This window comes from Empidonax traillii, unplaced genomic scaffold, assembly GCF_003031625.1.
Source record: "Empidonax traillii isolate 1590-97213 ecotype Southwest subspecies unplaced genomic scaffold, ASM303162v1 scaffold215:size2007263, whole genome shotgun sequence".
Classification (NCBI taxonomy): Eukaryota; Metazoa; Chordata; class Aves; order Passeriformes; family Tyrannidae; genus Empidonax; species Empidonax traillii.
This window is the reverse complement of record NW_020955408.1, coordinates 584,562-603,486: the sequence shown is the minus strand read 5'-3', so window position 1 is coordinate 603,486 and position 18,925 is coordinate 584,562. Positions and strand designations below refer to the sequence as shown.

Genomic DNA, 18,925 nt, shown 5'->3' with positions numbered 1-18,925 from the left:
AAAAAAAAAAAAAAGCCACCCAAACCGGAGAAACAAACAAAAAAACCCAAACACCCAAAAGGCTCAGGCTGTGCTTGTCCGCAGCACGGCTCAGACCTCGGTAGGATGCTGCCGGGGAGCGGGCGGAGGACCCGGCCCCGTTCCCCGCCAGTCGTATCGCCGCGGCATCGCCTGCCGCCGACCTCGCACCTTTAGTCGGGCGCCCGGATTTCGGTCGAGGGGCTCGGGAGGAGGCGGACGCTCGGGGCTTTGCATCCGTGCGGCTTGGAGTCCGCCCGGGAAGAAGAGACAGTTGGTAGCCGCGGCGCTCGCTTGGCTTGCGGGAGCGCTGGCGAGGTTGGCTGCGGAGAGGGAGAAATAAGGACTCGGGGGCTGACGGGCGCTCCGGGCCGCCCTCTCGCTCGCTGGGGCTGCAGACCTAAGGGCAGCCGGAGGGCCTGCGCCCTCCCCCCGTGCCGCCGCTGCCTCCCAACGCGCCTGGGCTCTGTTTAGCTGCCCTCCTCAACGACGGAGCAAAACCCGAGGGGGCTCCCGCAACCACGCCGGGGTGCGGAGCTGCCTGACCCAATAAGGCCACTTTGCGGGGGCTTTGGCAGAGGGAAGCCCCGAAGCAGCCCAGCGCGGGCGGGGGGCGCGGAACCTTGGCTCAGCCCTGCCCCCGCCGGCTCCGCGCCCCCCGCCCCGTGCGCGCCGGCGGGGCGCTCCGTTCCGCCGCCTGGCTCTGCCCCGGGGAACTCGGCTGGCTGCACACTGCCTTACCCTTCCTTCCCGGGAAGGGTCCTTGGCCGGACTGGGCTCGGGCAGGAGCGAGGGCATAAGCCTACGGCCGCGCACAGCGGGGAGAGGAAGCCTGTCCCACTCGGGACGAGACGGGAGGGGACGAGGCGACTCCCTGCCGGCAGCACCCGCACTACCCAAACCAAACTACCCCCCCCCCCCCTCAGAGCTCCCCGTGCCGCTTAGCCGGGCGATTTCTTTTATTTGGTACGTTGAAATAAATATTCATTACGACTGCTGGCTACACCTGAAATTATAGTCCTAATTGTAGAGCTGCTGGCCTGAGTTACCACATTTGCTGCTTACTCATCCGTAGGCAATTGCTCAGCGCCGTGGTGGTTACTTTGGGGGGGGGAGGGGGATGGTGTTCGGTGTCTGCGATGCTGGGCAGCGCAGAGCCCCGTGGCCGCTCCCCCGCGGCCGAGACAGACGGGGCGTCCGGGGCAGCCTCAGCTATCTCCGTCCGGAGAAATGTGGGATCCCAAAGAAGGGATGCCCGAATTGTTGAGCAAATTAGGCCAATTTGAAATAAATAAGCACTGCGGGAAAGAGAGTCTGCCACTCTCGGGAAATAATTGAAGAGAAACCCGGCACAGTTACATTGATGTAAGCCTCGAGTAATTACATGGAAGTCAAAGTTGTTGCACACGCTACAGAAGGTGTGCTTACTCTGTAGTTTGGGAGCGGATTATGTTCCCTCTTAGGTCGATGGCAGACATTTAAAATTCTGGAGATTTTGTTTTCCTATGCACGTAAAGAGGATATAAATAAGGTCGTTTTCTTCCCCTCCCATACTCTATCTGCAACCCAATCCTGAAATAGAGTCTCTAAGACCTTCCCATGAGATGGACCAGATGCTGAAACAGATAGCTAAAAGAAACAAGACCTTGCAGTTAAGTTTTAAATGCCCCAGACAGGGTCCTTTTAGGGGCTATTACAATCCAAACTAGAAGACAGAGAACTGCAGGGCTTGCAACATACACCTTTTCTAGAGATATTTTTTTTCCCCTTTATTGTTCCCATAAATGCCAAAAGTTACATGATTGACATTTACCTTTGATCTTGACTCTGTCTGAAAATTGTAGAAGAGATGAAGCCCCTTTTTTTAAGACCTTTTCAGAGCCACATGAGTGCAAATGGTAGTTGAATATTTTTTAACTTTAAAAAAGATGAACACCAGGTTGACAGCTTCTGTACTTGGATGTTCATTTAATCACCATTTTCTGATTACAGGAGGTGAACTATGTTGACAGACTTGGAGATGAATATGCTGCCCAGTATACTAATAGTAAGTATAAAGGACATAAAGAACTCACAGTTAGGTTGGAGGGAGAAAATGTATATGCAGCATCCATATTACACACATCAGCTGGAAGCACCTCAGCAGCCAGGGGGAATTCAGAGAGTAGCAACTGAGGTGTTTAGAGTGCTGCAGGTGCCCATAATTGGGAAGACACACGCAGAAGGTATATACCTGTATAACATGTATATATATATATATGTAAGTTAATCACATACATGTTAACTTATCTAGCTGTCTTCATTCCTAAAAATAACATTTAGCCTAGTCAGTTGTATTCCAGAAGTTTAAATCCTATTGTTCAAGCTCTCAAGTTAGATAAGGTAATTGAACTGCATTCCATAACTGCCAGAGTCGCACAAGGTTGTCTAATGTGAGTTGGCATATAACATTAAATTTACATCCACTCCACCCTCCACATCACTAATCAGAGGTTTATTCTGCTGAGAGCTCTGTGCAGGCATAGACAGCATTCTGCATTCTCCCCTAGGACTCAAGGTTTGAGGCTGATTCTCATATAGGTCCTGTCTGCATTTGGAGAATATTTTATTACTGCTGTCAGTAAAGAAGATGTAACACCCACAGAACACTAATAATGGACTGGCCTCACTAAGGATTATCCTTCCTTGTGTATACGTGAAGATCAGTTCATATGCCACAGAATTAGCATGCCAGGTTGAAAAACAAAACAAAAAAATCTTCTCCAGGAATCAGTTGGTTTATAATAAAGGTAGTTCTCATTACCATATTAGCAAATAGTTTCAGGTCTTTCCTTACTTCTTTTTCAAGGTGCTCTTCCCCCTGGCCTCGCTCCTGGCATGTAGAGAGCTTGCTAGAATTGTGTTCTTTGACAATCCAGCTATTGTACTAAAGCTTTCCACAGCCCAAATCTCCTTCAGACTAACTCAGTCTAGTACTCCTGTAGCCTCTCTAAGTGGCTATTTCACTTACAGCCACCTAAACCTTCATGGCTTTGTGTGTCTTGGCAGGTGTTTCCTAGCTTCACTAGGAACTAAACTGAAATACTCCCCAAAAAACAAGAAAGAAAATCCACTGGGCATGTTGCTTCTCAGGACTCAGTATAGGCATCTAAAAAACATTTTTAAAAAAACTTTGCTTAAAACTAGCTTGTGGATTAACCCTAAAGCTGACCAGGGGACATCTTTTTAAGAAAATAACTTTTTCTCCATGTACACTTTTACTTTTCGTTTGAATGCAAATAACATGTTCTTAAAATGTCTTAATATGTTTTCTAAACACAAGATGTTTTCACTGTAGAGGCAGGCTATGTGGAAATTAGTATGAGAAATCCATATTGACACTACAGAACTAGAAGGCAAATAACACTTGGGACTCTTGGAAAATTCACTTAGGGAAAAAGCATGTCCTAGAAATCCTTCTCCCACCCAGAAACATGCAGTTTTGAGATAAGCTTTTCTAGCATTTCAGAACTGTCACTTCAAATGCTAATTCTATTTTTATTTTACTCTTTTACTTGTGCATGTGATATTTCTAGTTGTTTCATTACTTCTTCATATGAGGGACAGCTAATGTTGACATATAATGTGCTACAACAGGTTTTAAATCTCCTCTATTTTATCCTTTTTTCTCTTTTTTTTTTCTCTTTTTTTTTTTTTTTAGCATCTCTCTGCATGGCAAACGGCTTCATATAACTCAACAAAGGAGACATTGATTTAGTAAAGTGAGGATGTATCCATCAGCGCTAAGCTGCAGCTGTTCTTAATGAATTTTAAAATACAAAAGCTACTTCACCTCTTAGATTGTCATATTATGAAATGTTAGTAGTAGTTGCACATATCAAAGCACCAACTACTACCAAAACGTTGTGAAATGTGAAGGCAGCATCAAGCCAGCCCCCTTGCAAAGCTCTGTGGTGCCAATCGAAAGCGCATTTCCCAAGTATGTTCCCATTTTTTTTTCCCGCAGGTATTTGCCGTTACTCACTCGACTGCTGCTGTTTTTTTTTTTTTTTTCTTCTGCAAACGCAGTATTTTTGCTGCTGAGGCCACACTTTGTTTCCTGATTGTTCCATTTTCAAAATAAACCAGAGAACACCTGAGTCATCATCTTTGTAAGAAAGCACATGTTCAGTGCTTGGCAAATTAAAAGGCAAGACTTTGAGAATCACCGTTATTTTCAGTGTCAAGCAGCTGGAGCATTTTTTGCTTCCAAAAACATAGAAGAGCTACATTGTCACACAGCTTGGAGAGATGCAGGTAATAAATTGCATTGTGCTACATAAAGGTTTCAAGGGTCTTTTAAACCATGCTGGAGGTAAGTTGCCAGGAGATATATTAATTTTTTTATTTAGCTGTATTTTTAAGTTTGTGTTTCTCTTTGCTTCTGTGGTGATGAGGGCACTTGAAACAAATCAGCTGATCTGTCTGGCACAGTGGTAGCTGGTTATAGTTGCTCTAGCAGTTGTCTGATCATTTCTATGAACCAAGCAACCCAGTGTATTAGTGGCACAATGTTTATTCGCCATGGAGGGAAAGAACTCTTTCCATTCAGGCTGATAATTGGTTAGTTTTTATTCCTTCTCAACTGAGTCCATAAATTCCACATGGAGGTGAGGGAAATTTAGAAAGACCACACCAGAAACTCAAGAAAAGGAGCTCCAAAGTGAGAGATCCCCATGAAACCACGAAGCCTTGTTTACAGGTGCTGTAGGTCTAAGTTTCACTTCACACAGTGTTTTTAGTACTATGTAATAGAGCATAACTTAATGCTGTATTGGATACAGAGTTCTTAAAATCCTATTTCCTGATCATAATCTTCCAATAAAGGTTTATTTTGAGCTAAAAGTTCAGGGTTGAAAGTTACACTGGGCTGGATGAGGTCTAGAAATGCAGGGAGGGATGACTGGTTATATGACAACAAGATTTGGCTAAGAAAACCCCTTAAACAATCCTTTAAGAAAAAAGGAAGGAAAAAGCTGAATCCAAACAAAAATGTAATGTCATGAGACTCTGAAGAAGTGCACTTTCCAACTTTTTTTTGTACTGTATGGATTTTAGTTTGGCTCCTTTTACCGGTCCCATTGCATGACCTGAAGTTTCTGCGTTGCCATGAGGTGTGCTTTGCACTCATTCCTATGCAGGGCCAGAAGGTAGGGCTTTACACCTCACACAACTTATTCATACCAGGCTTTTCTCAGAGCTCAGGGTCCTCAAGGCACAGGGCAATAGCTGGCCTTCAGTCCAGCCTGGAAAAGGAAATCTTCCTCTGGCTCTTGACTAGTGGCTTTAAAGCCTCTTTATACCATGAATTCACTGTCAATATACTTTTGTTTTGACTAGTGACTGAAATAAACTGATTATTCCCCTTTTCCACCAGTATTATGTCTGTGTCATCATGAATTTGGAAATTCCCTTTCAGGTATTTATGTAGCAAAAACCCCAGCACCAATGGTCTGTCTTCTTGGATTTTCTTTTTTCAATTGAGTTATCTCAGCTGGGTTGACATAAACCCAGTAAAAGCAACTTTAAAATTGTGTGAGTTCAAAGGAAGCCCACAGAGGGTGTAACTGTACTCGTAAGCAGCATCAGAGCCCCATTCAGGCTGTCACCCAGACCCACCTTTCCATTGCTGTTGAATTATAACACTAACTTGTAAAGCAGCGCTTGAGTAGAAGGAAATAAATTCATAGGTCTTACGAAAGAAGACTACAGGGATTAAAAAAGTATATGTTTACTACCAGCCCCAACCACATCTTTTATCAGCATGATTTGATTCATACCAAGAAAAAAGTGGTAAAACATACAGCAGAATATTAAAAAATATTTTGCTTTATGCAAAAGCATTTGCATGAAGTAAATGTTGCCACTGTATCTGATTTCAGGTGAAAACTGTGGAAAAAGCTCCAGGATATTGTCAGGGCTTTCATTTAAGGTTTAAAGCCGGAGGCCATGGAGGACCTTTCAGGTCTCTTTGCAGTTTGCACCTGTATTTTGCTATATATTAAGTTATAGAGGGTAAAGCCTGGAAAAGTTGAAAAACTGAAGCAATTCAGAGAAAATATAAAGAAAACTTACAAAGTTTAGTGAAAAAGGCTAGATGTTTTGGATGTACTTCTCTTGTTTTCTTAACATGAGATAATAAAACAGATTAAAAATATCTTCTCACAGATGGGAAGCATCAGTATCTTGTTAGAATTTGGCATAAAAAAACCCCAACAAACCACTTCTGCAACTGTTGAAAATACTTAAGTATAAAGCTTTTTTTCCATCCCTGAGTTGTACTGTGCTTTGAATAGCTTTGCCTTTTTCTATCCATGAAAAGTTGAGCTGGACTTGAATAAACGTCTTCTTATTTGAAGATCAAGGCTAAAATTCAGTTTCATTTCACAGAATTAAAAGTGTTGTCAAATAAATAAAAATAATTTTAAAAATCCTAGAGCCAACACTTTGCACGTTCATGGACTGAATTATTTAAATACAAGCAGGTAGTTATTTATTAGTAAAGACCCTGCTTTTAGGAGCAATGAGCATTGTTAAAATAAGGAAGAAACAAATTATAAGCTCTTCTTTTGCTTTGGACAAAACAAGGTCACATTTGCAATTTGCAGTGCATGATCTCTCCATTAGCAATCTTGGCAAAGGTTTATCAAGTTATTCTGAATAATTTCCTCCAAGTCAGGAGTGTGTCACTTGGCCTGTTATGGACCTGTCCCTACAGTTTACTATGCTGTTTACCTGTGAATTATCAGACTCATTCTTGCTTATTGGTGTCAAAGCGAAAAAAAAAAAATAGGCAGTTTTTAAAATCAAAGCTTCAGTGTAGAAGGAAATAAAGTGTGAAATCCAGACCCATTGCTTTCATTCTGGCTTTAGTGATCACAGAAACCTGCTGTAGGGCAGGACTAATCTGCCAGAAAATTATTATTGAGCCCTGGTAACTCAGATATATGTGCAGACTTGAAAATGTTGTTCTTTGTGCCAACTCCAGGTCCTACAAGAACCTCACATGGTATCCTCCACCTGGCTCAGAAATATGCTGCATTCCACCATAAAGAGGAGGAAGTTTGTTAATTCCCAGGCAGCTGTGAACAATTTAATTTCTTTCCAAACAGCCCAGCATCGTATTCCAATTATGAGTTTCTTGGGGGTTGGATAGTTTGAAGAGCTGGTGAGAGATAACAGGGCCTTTCTTTCAAGATCATTTCTATGGATTTGGCCTTGACAGTAGCCTCTTGATAGCAGGATTGCCAAATCTCACAGCCTTGTGATATTTTGTGGGTTTGGAGTTTCCTCCTCCATATGCTGGAACAGAGGGGTTGAAAATTAGTCTTTGGAAGACAACTTTGAAACATTGAATTACTGCTCTGTAAAAACTTGGAAATCAGGTGTAGAACCACAGTTTTGTAATTTTAGGAAGACAAAATCCCTGTGATTTTTAAGATATGATTACAATTTTATTCTGAAGACGGGTGGTTGGAGCTCCTGGGATTTCCCAGATAAACTTGCCTCTGAGAACTGAGCTGGGAACTTGAATTGATTTTCTGGAACAAGTCTCTACTGACTTCTTTACCTCACCCAATTTCTCTATCAAAAAATCACCATCCAAATCCTACACAAGCCATTTTTGCTACCTCTTTGGCAATATGTTTAGAAGAGTCAAAGAATCACCAAGAACTATTTCAAGAAATGCATATCCAGATTTCTTTGAATTCTCAGAACCAAAAGCTTTGTTCTGATTATTAGAAGGTCTCTGCATTCGAAAATTGTTGTACAGGTATTTTAAGCCAGTTGTACTTTTAAACAGGCTTGCACCTGATACGGTTTCCATGGGAGTTGCTTTGGTGCTTAGGCATTTGCAAACATGGCTGCTTATGTAGATAATTAAATTAGAGTTAGTGAACACAGTGTTCTTCTGAACAGCTGACCTTCAGTGTTTCTTGCACATGGTAGACGAGTGAAGGGAAATGCATTCTTTCTGTGCTTTACATTTTCTGTACCACTTTTTTTTGTTGTTGTTGTTGTTGTCTTTTTTTTTCTCTAAAACTAGCTAGAGGTGACCTTCTGGATACTTTACCAAAATCTCCCACAATTTTTGAGCAGTTACACTCGAATTGTTCTGCAGAACTTTAGACAGGGCATTTAATCAGCTTATTTCTTCTATTTTCACTGGAGTTCCCAAATTTTAAATCTTTTCTTTTGCTCAGCAAAATATACTGGGTTTGACTTACACTAAAATGTTTAGTAATATTCCCTAAGAACTAGTTTTATTCCATGAGAAAGTAGTGGTGTTAAAGTACTTAGGAATCTCAGTCATATGTGAAGTAGAGAGGCAGAATTGCAGGAGCTCTGTTGATGAAGCTAAAGGGATCAAAGTACCTGGAACAGTTAGTAGTGTTTTTTGGGGGTACTCTTTCTGAAAGGAAGCTATAGATTCATTTTGTTTACTCATTTTGTCAAATGAGCTTGTCAGATCCCGAATAGGGACAGACAGGATTTTGACTTCTAAATTCCAGTTTGGCCACTAGCGCCTGGGCTAACTAGGGCCAACTAGAGAAAACCCCACACGCTCCTGAATAAACTAGAAAAATCCTGATGTCCTGCTGAGGTCTGCAGGACTAATTAGCATTCACAGACAGGAACCTACCTGGTGTGCTTCCTGTAGATATCCAAAATCATGTGGGAAAATTATTCTGGTGCTATATCAGGACAGAAACACATAGTGGGATGCTCATGGGCTAGCCTGTTCACCTAGGACTTTTATAGTCATTCTCACTTGGTAAGTCATTCTCACTGGAGCTGCTGAAATATTGTTGTATGGAGAATACAAGCCCAGAGGCTTTTTGTCCGCTCAACAGAACAAGTTTGACCCTTGCAGGAGTAGCTGTGTGCCTGGCTCTTAAGCTATGTGAGGTCCAAGAAGCCTGGTAGTATTTTGGAATGTCATGCTGAGAGTTCTAGCCCTCAGCAGTAGTACCAGTAACACACAGAAGCTACAAACTACCTCCATTTTGGGGAATTCTGTCAGGTCTTAATTTCTTCATATTTTCTGGACACAAACTCTGAATTTGCATGAAGGTTCTATCTAATCCTACGGACAAATGCCACTACTCCATTTCTCTGTCCTGCTCAGAGGGACAGGATGCTGAATTCTGGTTTTGTGCATGCTCTCTGAAGGACCATCTTTATAGAGAAGGACCTCTTTTATCTAGAGCTGTGTGACTGTTGTTAAAACAACAAATATACCTAAACTCAATACTTTTCAATATTTTTGGATATTTTGTAATACCTGAAAGCTTATAGTTTTTTACTTTTTATCTGTTTGTCAGTAGAAGGATTTTGAAATAAAGAAATAAGAAGAGCTTTCACCTTCTGAAAGTTTCCGAAAACCAAAGCAACATTTTTCATCATAATTTGAACATAAGCACTATGGTATTTGTATTAGGCAAGTCTCCTCCACATAGTACATTGGTAATAGTACATTTTTTAATGTAAGGTGGTAAATATTGGCCCTAGAGTAGTAGTTTCTCAAAGTCCTATGCATAAATGATTATTTTAATAGGTAGTAGGCGAGCAATTTCTTGCCTATATAAAAGGCTTACCCTTCATTTTAACCTCAGGGAGAGGATCATTCCTCTCAATTTGTTCTGCGTTGCAGAAAGGACTTGAAACAAACACAAAATGTTGTGAATGTTCTACAACTTCATATAAATTTTCAACCAGAATAAAAAAACACAAATGAAAGCAAAAAAAAAAAAATCACTTAAGCTGAAAACAGAAAAATGTAAATAAGCAAACAAACAAAAGCAGTTAATAAAACTTCTGGCTTGGATGACACAAGAGTTTTACACAGTGCTAAAAGAGTATATTTCAAGTGTGTGTAAAATGTTACAAAAACAGTAGGCAGAAATGGGCAGCAATTGTATTGGCATAACCAGTTTGAAGACACTTGCCTGGATAATGAAGAGGAAGCATTTGTCATATGGAAATTCCCTATTCTTACGAAGCACCTTTTACCTAATCCTGCAAAGTACTTTAAGAGGCACTCCAAAAGCAAGAAAAGAGAAACCTCTGAATCTAAGACCACTGGTTGCACCTGTTCTTTTTGCAACCAAGCATGAAGAACATCCTTCTGTTCTGGGCTGACATTGCCTGGGTTGACTCTGTTGAATCTGCCAACAGAGTAAGGCTTAGCAAATAGACTGGGAAAAGGAGAATTCAGCCTCAGCTGTTTTCAGTCATCTGAGAGCTTCTGGTGATCCATGCCACTCTGTTTATGCTCACTGCAAAATGTATACACCTTGGGGGAAAATATTTGTAATCTGGGCACAAGAACTAAAAACATTCTGGTAGAATAATCACATATTTGGCTTAGTTTCCTCATGGAAGAAATAGGAAGCCACTTTGCTCTCTGTAGTCAACCATCATTCAACTTACTATTACATTTTTAAAGGACATTCTCAGTAAAAACAGCAAGAATGCCAAGCCTGCTGCTGTGCTGCAATGATATATATGAGACCTTAATGTTCCCTTGTTAATACAGAGCTCAGGGTCATGAAGATTTTGCTAGGAGAGAACAGGAACTCTAGAAAATCTTTCACTACATTAGCAAAACCAGCAATATCGGGGGGAACTCATCTTGGACTCATGACAACTAGTATAACACATGATAACTTGCAAAGTCATAACAGATAGAAATAAAATTTCACCATTGACATTCCTCTTGATTAAAGACCTCCCCCCACCCAAAATAAGAAAAATAAAAGAAAACAGAAATCCAGACCAAACAGATGGATGTTTCCTCCATTAGCATCCTGTCTTGCTTCTTTTGAACTACTGCCACAGACGTATTAGAGAAGATTTGATACCAGGATGTCAGGGCTGGGCTGAGTTAACTAAGCTAAATAAGATGGAACAATAGTGAATGACATGAAAAGATGAGGGTCTGGAGTTGGACTGCAAAAGAATATTTTCCTCCAACAATCCCTGTGTGCCCTCTAGGTTTGTTGGCAATTAGCCAAACCCTTAGAGCCCTAAAGCCATCCTGTTGTGAAACTGTGTGCAATTCATCCTAAACTTTGTTGAGAGGAGCATTTAACAGAGGAAGATGTGGTCTGGCTGCCTGCAGTTTCCTTCCATCAGCAGACCCAGTGGATAGAAAGAGTCACTGTGGGAGCATTCCTATAGCCCTGATCCATCTGTGATCCTTTGGCACATACAGGCATATTCAGGAGCTCCATACCCAAAACAGGTGAATGATTCTCAGTAGCACAGCTAAATCTGAACTCTGCTGTCCTAGTGAAGGGCAGTGGTGGACAAGATTCAGGGCAAGAGCACATTTGACACAGAAAAGGGAGGGGACAGAGACACAAAAAGGATGCTGTAAAACCAGATTTCCTTCATCCCACAGCTGGCAAGAGGTGGATCTGACTCTTTTTCCCCCCTGACTCTCCCTTGTTTAAGGCAGCAGCAGGAGTAAAGCTTATTTCTAGAACTTTGGCACAGGTAACATAGAACTGGGGCCAGAGCTGATTTGTTCAAGGCAATCTGCTGCCCTCAGCAGCCTCTGTGTTGCTAGAGCCTCAGGTCAACTCTGTTTAAAACCTCCAGCAACCTTCTCTCAAGTCAGACTCCTGGAGTCACAGGCAAAGCTAAGTAAATTTGCTGTGCCTGCAGAGACAAGAGAGGATTTCTCCTGGGACACTGAAAAGGACTCTAGGCAGTGGTGCCAAGCAACACAAATCTTGCAGTTACCTTCAGCAGACAGGGTCATTTCACCTCAAAGGTGAACAAAAGTGAATAAAAAGTTGGGTTCTGAGACACAATGAGGGTTCTTGCAGTTGCCATTTTCACAACTCCCAAAGAGGTACAAAATATATTAGTTTTTCTTTGTTCACTCCAATCAAAAGAAACTGTGGAGAAATTTATCTTTGATGTCACTCTTGACAGTGCATACTTGAGCTGGTAGAACTGGCTGATAAATGTCCTGGGCCTGGTACTTTTTTTTTTCTGCTGTTACTCTTCTGTGAGAAACTCCCTAGTTTTTCCCCTTTCCCTTCTGCATCACACCCAGGTAATGGAAATGCTGCACATCAGTCCCAGCTTGGACAATGCTTCTCTCCTCATCCATCCTCCACTCTCTCCAAACCACGTCATGCTGTCTTTCATGCCCTCTCCTTCACCACCTGCCCTTCCTTTGCAAATCAGCAGAGCTGCATGCCCAGCTGACTTAACTGTTTCCTAGATTTCTGTTAGTGAGGAATGGAAAGATGACAGACATGGAAAAGCAGTGCAGAAAATACACTAAGATGATAAGTAAAGCTACCCTGAACATCTCTTCTACAATCTCCTCCTTCAGCTTTATCTCTTCTCATTTGCAATCCCTTAGAAACCAGGAGGAAAAAAAAAACTGCATGGCTGTCAGCTTCAAAGTAGAAAAGAAAAACCCCTTCCTCTCTGAGCTGTGATTGTATCTCAGGATGGATGACTTCCCACACTTCTCTGGGAGAATCCCTGGTTGCTTCATTGTTCCTATGGGGCCACACAAACAGCTGAACAAGCAGCGGTAATAGCTGTAGGAAAGACAGGATGATCCCCTCCGCCTCTTTCTCGGAGTTCCTCCATTTTTGTGTAACCCTGCCTGCCTCTTCAGGAGGTTCCAGCTCCTCACCTTTGGCACATGGTGGCAAACAACTGTGATGCTCTACTCAAGGTAGCACCAAGTGCTGCAGTCCTGCCAGCACTGATTTCACCAGCCATGTGTGGGGTGAACCTCTGTGATTTCAGCCACGTGTTCTTGCTGCTATTGGGTAGAACAGTGCCCAGTCCTTGCTGATCTCAAGTATTCATGACCACATGATGTTCCAAAACAACGCAAGAATAAAGAGAAAAACCCTGGATTATTTTTTAAACAGTGTATTCATTTAAATTCTGGTTTTGAGTTTTCAGATTGCAATAATTTTCAAGTCCTGTTCTACCTTCCCCTTTACTACTGCTCTATCCATTTACCCTCCACCACAAAGACTGATTGTTTTTCCCTTTGAAATCCAGGAATCTCTTCATTCCTGGATATGAGGCACTGGGAAATATACTGGAAGGTGAGGGAAGAAGCTTGGCAATCCAAGAAAGAATGAAATAAACTAGTCATTTCCTTTCCAAGCATTAACCTCCACACCCTAGAGTTAGTGGTCTTTATGACAGCCTGGTGAAACAGAAAAATAAACAGAAAAGAAGGGGAGAAAGGTCCTATGTTTCCAAACTGATACATGGACAAGGTGCCAAATGATTGCATTTCATTCATTTGCCACAAACTGGGTTAGCTTTGAGCTTGAAGGGGAACGAATAGCAGGTTTTTAAGTACTGCTTCTGGGTCTGGCATCAACATTTCTGTTGCCATAATGAGTCAGACTTCAGAGGCAATACACATGAAAGGATGCAGGCCAGTGCCTAGGCAAACAGAAGTGGGAAAGGAGGGCTGAAAAATAACTGCATGTGGCAGGGAAGAAGGACTCTGTCCTTGCAAATGTTTTGAAATTATAACCTCAATTTCCGCCATTTCAGCAAATGAAGTCGCTTCAAAATAAAACCAACAAAAAACCCCAAACAAACAAACAAAAACCCCCCAAACCCTCTAGGATTCTGGGCAAGGTTAATTTGCTAGAGGCAGAGTTTGTTCTGTTAATTGCCATTTGCCATGTACCAAAGCCACAGTCCCCAAATGCTCTTGCACTTTTCCCATCAGGCAAGCACACACAGGATTAAGAACATTTGAGCAGTCATCCTTAGAACTGTGAAAAATATAAATCCTTAAATGAAGGGAAATTGGTCTTCTGAGCCACAGAAACCATGGTCTCAGATGCTCCTTCCCCTTGCCATCTACTAGGGCTCCTGAAGGGCTGTTGGATGACGGGGAGTAGATAACTGGCTCTGGGGACAGACTATGGAATGGAAAGTGCATTGATAGAAAGCATTTCAAACTCTGATTTGCACCCTTCCTTGGGGGCTCCACTGGGAACTCAGAGCAGTTCAGAGACACATATTTGGTACTTCTCAGCTACCTCAGCTGACAAGTAACTCCCCGATTTGCTATTTTCTGCCTAACACTTCCATTACCTTTTCTTCCTCCAACATATTTTCAGAACTTTTCCTCTGACCCCTTTTTCTACTTGTATCAGCCCTACCTGGAGAACTGATATTTGTTGCCTGGTGCTCTTCTTTACTTTCCCTTTTTTTTTTTCTCCAACAGTTTATCAAACAGAATTGTCACAAAGCAAATATTTACTACAAGAAGTTACACTGATTTGCTAATCAACTAGTACAAAATGATCAACAACAGAACTCTAAAAGACCTCCCATGTCCCTTCCTGTCCTCTGTTACTAGGCTTCCTTTACTATATCAGGGCTTGTCTACCCTTGACAGTTTTACTAATGTGACTGATTAATGGAAAAGTTTTCATTTTATTTTGATCAATAATTGTACTGATAGAGTCTCATCACTGTTTAGCACAGTTGCATTGCTGTGAAGATGACCTACATGAGCCACCTCTCTGATGCAAACCCCACCACCCAACTGCTGTGCAGCTACAAGTGGGCATCACCACTTTGATCTTGGTCAGCTCATGGAAACTGCCTTCCATCTGAGGAACAGGACCAACATGCTGCCAACTTTTGTCTTACAAAATTGTGTGTCATAAAAAACCTTTACTAAAGCACACAGAATTCAATACCAATGTTACCTCCATTTCTATATGTTAGACAGTGTTGATGCAATACAAGCCAAAACAGTGAGGTCACTGCTCCAACAGGAACATAGTAATGAGGTCCAATATCCACAAAGAACTTGCATTAACACGTTATTGTTCTGCAGTCAGTTAGAGATTAACGTGGATTAACTCCTTATGCCTTATGGATATCGTATCAGGATTTCTCAAAAATGCAGAGATACATAGATGTACTGTAGGGATTTTGAGACAGATTATATTCTTTAAGATTACATAGTGGTAAAAAGCAAAGATCTTACAGAATATTGTATATAATTCCTGACTTTTCTGCCAAGAAACAGCTATCATATGACACGTAGTGCCTTGGTGTTTCAGGCCATGCCTGCCTTGTGCTCACAACATGTGTTGAAACACATGTGTTGAAAATAAAGAGAACGTGATAGGGCAGCAGAAACATGGTTAAGCTTTGATCTGAAGATAAATTCTGACTCTCTTATGCTGCTGAGTTTTTGGGCACCAAAGAGAACATGGTAAGTTTGCTTGCAAATTAAAGGTTTGACATTAATACAAGTCACCCAACAGTGGAGCCTTCCATACAGCCCATCTACAACAAAACCATTTCCCCACTAATTAGATTAAAGCCAGCATGGGTATGCTGCTGTTTCTACTGCAACATTTTCGTTAGCACTTAATGATCTAATCACATTCTCCTTTTTCTACAGGGCCTTTGCCTCATTCAGTGCCCAGGATGGATGCAACTCATTGAATAGGCATCTATAGTCTGACAGTTTGTCTGCAGATTTGCCTGGGGCTGAAGATACATCCTTTCATTATATCCCTGGCTCTGCCACAAAGTTTCTGTGTTAGAATACTGGACTAGTCACTTTAACCAAACAAAGTGGGCACCAAGACCCTCTTTTTTTATTCTGTGGGCACCCGACTATAATCATTTGATACCTCATTTGTGAAAGTGGTAAGAGCTCATTGCATGCAACTGGGGCAGAATGCTCAAAAAATGCTAAATATTCTGGAAAAGATAGACACTCAGCAATTCAAACTAAAAATTAGTAAAACAGTTTTGTCCATGATCTCCCTGGACTTCCCCTCCTATATGCAAAATACTTCTTCCATCACAGGGACAATATGCCAATTAAGTCTGGGAAAAGGTATTTTTGAGGTTTCAAATCCCCAATAGGACAAAAGGAAAACCATTTTCAGTTTGGAGGGGAGGACCTCTCATACACCTTCCAAGTGTTCAGGCTTTCCTACGTAATTGCTCTAATCAGCAGACTTTTGTTATTTCTAGGTCATTTGTACACTCCGTTTAACTGAGAAACCTTTCTCCTTCATGAATTCCAGCAGAAAGCTTCACTTTTGACTCAACTTTTCTTATCAGAAAAACTGTTTTGTACACATTTCCTGTCTGAACTGCTCAGACTATGGCAAATGACTCTGGCATGACTATGCCAGAGACACTGAGCAAGTTTCTATTTCCAAAGGTTGTTGCTCTGGGTGAAGTCAAACTAGTCTTGCAAAGGCCCATCTGAAGTTCACCCGAACACTTCTATACCAACTACGTATGCTCCACAGTTCCAGGGGAACTCGCCTGGCTCAGATCATTGTGCCATGCTACAGATACAGAGGGTGACCGATTTCCTTGGTAAGTGCAGTAGGTCTGAGCCATCCACCCAGCACGCAAGGCCCTCAGGTTTGCCCAGAAGGGCACAGTGCTTCAGACCCACAGCAGCCGATGGATACAACATATAAAACATTTGAGTGAAGCTAGCACCTTTGTAAATGTCAAAGCTTTACACCTTCTTCACATACATACAGCCCTGTCCATGCTACATCTGAATCTCTCCATCTTTCAGGAACAGACAATCTCTCAGAAGAGAGATCACCTGTCCTGGAAGGCCAATGTCTAAGGCCATCAAGGAGCACCTTCAGCAGCCCTGTTTACTAGGCACTACAAAAGCAGGTGTAATCAAACTGTTCCAAGGAGAGGAGACACTCATCTCATCCCTCTTGGACTCCAGCCAGGTATTTCTATATCCTTTTTCTGCAAATCTTCCCACCCTTGGAAGACAACAAAATTTAGGCAAGACTATTAAAAGAGATGGAAAGATTTCAGGAGGTTGTGGCAGTAACTACAGGCTTTGCTGTCTGGTCTTGTGCACATCACTTCTAACAGGGATCAGTGCAATCTGGCATTTAAATAATGTTACCGTGGGATCGGTTCTTTTCTGCAGCATGCTACAGTTTCTTGTGCAGTGTCAAATTTGGTATCATTTTGACATCTGGTCTGTGGCACTCATCCATCTGTTGTAACTGAGTAGGTGTTGGGTGGGGTTGGCAGGAGAGGCTTGTTTAAGTGTTTGTTTTCATCCTGTAGAGGAACGGCAGAGCCAGCTTAGTAATTAATTAAATACTCATCTTTAAAAAAAAAAAATGTGTGTGCTAATGTTCTAAAGAAATGGTGAATAAGGCAGCTGGTGCTTCTTACTGCTGAAATGCAGAGACTTTGTTCCCATTTCTGCTTGGTTCCATTTGTTTTAGGATGCCTTCCTCATTGGGCTGTCACTCTGGTTTCTATTCTGGACTCAGCCAATTGCCTCCTGGCTGAATTTGGATAGGTCACTCCATCTTTTGTGCAGCAGTCTCCCTCTCTGAAATGTATCCAAAGTAAAACACCTCTTTTTTTTTTTTCTTTTAATAAACTTTGAAATCTGCTCATAAAAAATGTAGTGGGAGAGGTGGTCATTATCATTACCATTGTTATATTCATTTGTGGTTATTCTATTCAAATAATCATGGTTTTAAAGCAACACTTGGTGTCATCTGATCATAGTGAAAGAGAGGTTCTGAGCACAGTGGAAACATGTCCACAACTTCCATGGCTGACTGTCCAACTAAATCTGTGTGTTTTGGGAACTTGTTTCTCTCATTTCACTCACAATGGAGCACAGAAGCACCATGCTTCTCCCTGCTTATCTGCCTAGCCATAACCTTCCCACCATTCACAAATGCATGGTGTACCAAGCAACCATTTCCTTCCCAGTGAGTGACTAGGGAATGTTTCACCTGCTCAGTTTTAACTTCTGGACAGACCCTGCAATTCATTTCTTTGCCTTAGGACAGTGACTCCTGCTGTTCTGTTCACCAGCCTACTGGGATGTAGTTGTGCTTTCCATTTAGGAATCAGTTTTACCCTACTCTGTGATCAGTTTATAGACTGAAGAATTTATTGATAGCATTTATTAATGCCTTCAACAGAACATCTATTCACAAATGTACTGGACAGTCTAGGAAACAGGGAACTCACGATGCATAACTAAATCTAGTTGGTTTTGTCCAGTGTGTCTAATCCTGTGAGGTTCCTCCACAAAACCTTGGCACAGGGAGGGATTCTTGGAGCAGATTGCAGATTGCTATTTTGTGACTGGCAGACATGACTGCCAAACTCATTAATACCCAGAAGATATTTAAAGATGTGCACCGAGCTATAGCGATTACACAGGCTGCCCTTGTGAATGGAAAACTGTGATATGGCTTTTCTCTTTCCTCCCTTCCCCTTCTCATGTACACACAGCAAGAGGTGTTACCCTAGGAGTCTCTGAAAAAGCGCTTGTGGATAGTTCATCAGGTACTGAATGCTACATATTTTTCTGGTGGCCTCTGTAAGGGCTGGCATCTACAAACTCTCACAGGTTAGCAATTTTACATCTAATATTATCAGTCCCATTAGACAAAAACAGAAGTCAAATCCTGGGCTTTCAAATACAGTTTCTTATAAAATACTCTGTAAGAGCAAGAACAGAAGCATCCACTGAGGACACTGATTAAAAAGGACAAAATGTGACCTTTTTGTTTTATTTTGTTTTAGATGGGTAACAAAAAAATTCAATGTTGACAATATCACCTAAAATTCATCTACCATTTTACCTACAATGTCACTCTTTACTGCCAGGGAAAGGTGGAGGAATTAAGTTGATTTTATTTGTAGATTGGGCTAGGCAGAGAGGTTTCATATTATTATTTCTTAGCTTGCAGACTAAAGCATGTACTGCAAGTTGGAACAAAATTCATCTTCCATTTCTCCACTATGATTTGTCTCATAATAAACTTTAACTTCTTCTCTAAATTATTTCCCT

At 41.7% G+C, this 18,925-nt stretch overlaps 1 protein-coding gene across 3 annotated transcripts in view; it reads right to left on the bottom strand.

Moving 5' to 3' along the window:
• The window catches only part of KCTD1 (potassium channel tetramerization domain containing 1), a 101,743-nt gene that overhangs the window by 68,566 nt on the left and 14,252 nt on the right, over positions 1 to 18,925 (bottom strand). The window contains exon 1 of one of the 3 annotated variants that reach the window (XM_027887556.1): positions 190 to 345. The exons of 1 other annotated variant lie outside the window; for it this stretch is intronic. In XM_027887556.1, the coding sequence (XP_027743357.1) occupies positions 190 to 255 (66 nt within the window). In that variant the 5' untranslated portion in view covers positions 256 to 345. Of the gene's footprint in view, positions 1 to 96; positions 155 to 189; positions 346 to 18,925 lie in introns of those variants that run through there. One more of the 3 variants, XM_027887559.1, reaches the window with a different exon arrangement.